The sequence below is a fragment of the Eubalaena glacialis genome, chromosome 3 (genome assembly GCF_028564815.1).
Source record: "Eubalaena glacialis isolate mEubGla1 chromosome 3, mEubGla1.1.hap2.+ XY, whole genome shotgun sequence".
Taxonomy (NCBI): Eukaryota; Metazoa; Chordata; class Mammalia; order Artiodactyla; family Balaenidae; genus Eubalaena; species Eubalaena glacialis.
Genome location: NC_083718.1, coordinates 78,889,999 through 78,894,709, shown reverse-complemented (window position 1 = coordinate 78,894,709; position 4,711 = coordinate 78,889,999). Strand labels below are relative to the sequence as shown.

The following is a 4,711-nucleotide window of genomic DNA, read 5'->3' as shown; positions in this document are numbered from 1 at the left end:
GCTGAGCAGTGGGAATATTGATCTAGTCTGGGGCTTTGTGGGGTCTAGACCTGAATGAAGGCTAGTGCTTGTTAACACTTTCCCCCATTACAATTCTGGCAAGTGGCAGGGCTAAGAATGAGAACCAGGGGCTGCTTTTAACTCCAGGTACTAAAAGTGATTTGGCATGCTCCATGTTGTTCTCTAAATTTTTCTTCATGATTATACTGGGTCATTTTAGCTCCCAGTTAGATTTTCCTTTCTTCTTTCTTTCTTCTTTTTCTTCTTCTTTTTTAAGATTGGTTGATTTATGGATCAAATGAAATAATACTTATCAAATCTCTACTCCTCTTTCTACTGTCTACTCATGGATGTATGATTTTAGCTATAAATGAAAACTGATGCAGTATTTAAACTCCATTTTAATAAGGCAAAATCAGGATGTTCATGTGTACTTAAGAATATAAAATTCCACTTCTTTACTATCTGAGGCTGCCTACATAATTTCTCCCAGCTAATAGATTGATGCTTTTCTTAAGATAAATTGAATATCTCACAAGTATTACAGCTGAAAAACATATAGATTTGCCTGCTTTGAGGTACACAGTATCCTCAAATATTGAGTCACTATTTAAATCTAAACTACATAAAATCCCTGTGGAGTATCTAAGAAGTTAGAAAAAGAAGTTGGGAAGTGTCATCTCTAAGGATCATAACCTGAATTCCATCCACAGGCTCTAGAATATTATAAGGGGACTTTCAGGGTCATCTAACTAGAGAATGTTGGAGTCCATGAGTTGAAAATGTTCTTGAAAGTCAGTACTCAGCTGTTACCCTAAGTCAAATCCCTTTCTGTAGGATATCATGCAAGGAGCCTCTTCTTAAATACTTTCCATGCATCTTAACAGTTTTTTACAGTTATTGACCTGTCCCCTTTAATTTTAAAATAAGGAGACGGAATATCCAAGTTAAGTACTTTGCCCAAAGTCACACAAAGCTAGACCTAAAATATAGATCTTCTCAGTCCAAATTGAGGGATCTTTTACCTTAATCTTATAGCCTGTGGGTATTTGGCCGGAAGATCTTTTTATTCTTCTGCTCTTATATCTTTCTATCCATAGTACTGATATAACACACTGTGGTGGTCTTTGATGTCTTCTTGAGCAGATGGGGGCTGCCTTCTCAGGTATGCTGTGCCAGTGAGTCTCCATACACCATGAAAAGGGAAACTATATCAATCATACCACTCATTTAGACTGTGGGGTTATATTAACAGTATGTAAAAATCCACTTAACTGACAAAAGCTGCCCACATGGGTCTGAGTGACAAAAACTCCAGACAGTTTTTTTTGGTATTGGGTAGATACCCAATTCAGGCACTCTTTCAGAATCAGGTAATTCTAACTTCTGTGGTCTACTCTACAATTCATAGTCAGTGGAGTGAGGATATAGTGAGGATTAGACATGGGTTAGTTGAAAGGAGATCCAGAAAAATCTTGGAAAATTGACAAGGATAAGCAATGACCATAAATTTAGATTTCCCTCAGTGTCTTGGAATAGATGGAAATTCATATGTCCAGGTGAAAGTGTTATATAGTGAAACTGTCTCATTAGTCTGCCTTTCTTGATATAGAAAACATATAACTAGTATACATATACATATGTATATAATGGGGATATACATGGTATACACATTCTTTATATTTATATATATAACAGAAATATCTTTAGAGTTACAGAGTGAAAAATTCCTATTATTTGTGTTAAAGAGCTTTAAAACAAGTGTATGTGAGTATCCTGATACTAACTTCAAATAAATGAATAATTATAACTACTAAGTTGAGGACCAGTTTCTAGTAATTAAGAAAGAACAAAAATTATCTCTAAATTCTAGGAATAGATAAAAAGAGTTTCAGAAATTTCCAATCATTTAACGTAGGGTCTAGAGAACTAAGGTTTGCAATTGACTAGAAAAATGCAAAAAAAAAAACTGTGGTAGCAGATTCAAATAATTCTTCAACACAAAGTGATGTAAAAGTTATACAAATATACTGAAAAGTATATAAACAAACACTGGACACAACCAATACATGCTAGATGATTTTGTATCCAGAGAATACTTTCTTACTTCTTAGGCTTGGTCAGTGGGAAACACACGCATGAAAAATTATCTTATATAAGGCCTAAAAATGACTTTACAAATAATCCTTTCCAGCAGTTTGCAAACTGTATTTAGCAGCAGAATATTCAAAAGGAATTTTATTGACATAATAATATATAAAAAATATAAAGCTTATGGTTTATGTCAATGGTAGGAATCTCGAAAACTGCCCAGTTTTCCCCTTCTCTCTCGCTTTCTGTGACAAGGTCTTGGTCATTTTTTGCAAAACTATTTTTCTGAGTTTCTCTGAGGCATCTATAATGGGAAAAGTGAAGGGTGTTGTAAAATGTCACAAAGTTAATGAGTCTCTCTCTTGTTTTAAACCAACTTAGTGACTCTTGTCTTCCTGAAAAAGAATATTTTTTTAAACTAATGTTATCATCTGTTCTATCCTTGGCTCAGTGCTCTAGTTTGTGGATCCTGCAGAAGCGTTTCTAATTGGTCTATCGTTGGTCATTCTGTTAGAAATAACACTAAAAGCTTTTTTCTTATTATTTTGGGTATTGACATAAAATTGTTGTAATGAATATTGACATAAGGTATATGATATTCTTATCACATATCTTAGCATAAACTAAGTTGTCAATTAATACAGATCCCTTCACACTTTTGTTCAGCGATCATCTAATTATTCCTCTCTCTCCCCATTTTATGGTTGATAAACTGAAGTTCACATGCTGTATCTCAACATTACTCATTCTTTCATGCCACTTTCTGATCATGCTTAGGTAGCTGAAATTAACCATATTTTTCACTTTTGGAGAGCTGGTTTCCTTAGGCTTGTAGTGAGCAAGAAAATCAAAATAAACCATAAGTAAGATACAAGGGAAAATGATCAGATAACGCCTTAATCCTTGGCTAGAGAGATAACATGTCCTTGGTATTGGGAAAAAAGTCTGCTAATTGGTTGTCAGTTATTCTGTTCCATATTTAGCCTTAATTCTTATTTTGGCAGATATATTTGGAGGAAATGATTGAGTTCCACAAAACATCTGGAAATGCCTGCCACCTGTAGGCTTTGTGCTGAGTTCCCTGTCTATTTCTCCCTCCCTGGACCCTGGCCTCTGGCTCTGGCTCTGGCTCTCCTATATAACAGTAGCCATGGAGTGGGTCAATGAAACCTCAGTGAGAGAGTTTTTCTTCCTTGGCTTCTCATCTCTGGCTGGGCTGCAACAGCTGCTCTTCGTTGTCTTTCTGCTTGTGTACCTGTTCATGCTGGGCACCAATGCCATCATCATTTCTACCATTGTGCTGGACAGAGCCCTCCATACCCCTATGTACTTCCTCCTTGGTGTCCTCTCCTCTTCTGAGACTTGCTACACCTTCGTCATTATACCCAAGATGCTGGTTGACCTGCTGGCCCAGAAGAAGACCATCTCCTTCCTGGGCTGTGCCATCCAAATGTTTACCTTCCTCTTCCTCATCTGCTCTCACTCCTTCCTGCTGGCAGCCATGGGTTATGATCGTTATGTGGCTATCTGTAACCCTCTGCGTTACACAGTGCTCATGGGTTATGGGGGGTGTTTGGGACTTGTGGCAGCTGCCTGTGCCTGTGGCTTCACTGCCTCAGTGGTCATCACCTCCCTGATATTTCACCTGCCATTCCACTCCTCCAACCATCTCCATCACTACTTCTGTGATATCTCTCCTGTCCTCAAGCTGGCATCTCATCACTCTCACCTCAGTCAGTTGGTCATATTCATGCTTGGTGTGTTTGTCTTGGTTATTCCACTGTTACTTATCCTGGTCTCCTATATCCATGTCATCTCTGCCATTCTAAAAATCCCATCCTCTGTTGGAAGATACAAAGCTTTCTCTACCTGTGCCTCCCATCTCATTGTGGTAACTGTTCATTATGGTTGTGCCTCTTTCATCTACTTAAGGCCCAAATCCCATTATTCTTCAAGTCAAGACACCCTAATATCTGTGTCTTATACCATCCTCACTCCATTGTTCAATCCAATGATTTACAGTCTGAGAAGTAAGGAATTCAAATCAGCCCTTCGAAGAACAATGGTCCAAACTTCATGTCCTATTAATTAAAGAGCCACTTTTTCACTATTCAGTTAACTGTATGCATTTTACTTGCCAGGTAACACGTGTGCTTTCACACAGTTTCTCATTTAAGTGTAGAACTCACACTGTACCATAAAGATCTTTTACATATTAGGAGAATGAGCTCAGAGAAGTTAAGATATTTTGAGTTTCTACCATCAGTGATTTCTAAGAAGGTTATGCAAATGTAGGAAAGAATTACTCATTTATGGAACAAAAATTTCATTAAATTTCACTGCTGTAAAGTTTGGTTATTCAAAAACATATACGTCAACAGAGGAGAGCAAAGATAATCCAAGTTCTTTGAAACAGAATAAAGGAAACCTCATTTAAAAACAAATTTTTTTGGCCTCGCCTCGCGGCTTGTGGGATTTTTGTTCCCTGACTAGGGATTGAACACAGGCCCTTGGCAGTGAGATTGCGGTTTCCTAACCACTGGACCACCAGGGAATTCCCAAGGAACCTCATTTTTTGACTGAAGTACAGTTAATTTACAATGTTGTGTTATTTTCAGGT

At 37.4% G+C, this 4,711-nt stretch overlaps 1 protein-coding gene across 1 annotated transcript; it reads left to right on the top strand.

Annotated features, from left to right (window-relative positions):
* Positions 1 to 3,241: 3,241 nt before the first annotated feature.
* LOC133088089 (olfactory receptor 10K1-like) lies at positions 3,242 to 4,183 on the top strand. The gene has a single exon (XM_061185869.1). It carries the CDS (start codon positions 3,242 to 3,244, stop codon positions 4,181 to 4,183), a length of 942 nt encoding a protein of 313 aa, XP_061041852.1.
* The last annotated feature ends 528 nt before the right edge of the window (positions 4,184 to 4,711 follow it).

What these genes read in the sequence shown, in the direction of transcription:
- LOC133088089 (XM_061185869.1), top strand. Translation starts at nt 3,242, where the DNA reads ATGGAGTGGGTCAATGAAACCTCAGTGAGAGAGTTTTTCTTCCTTGGC.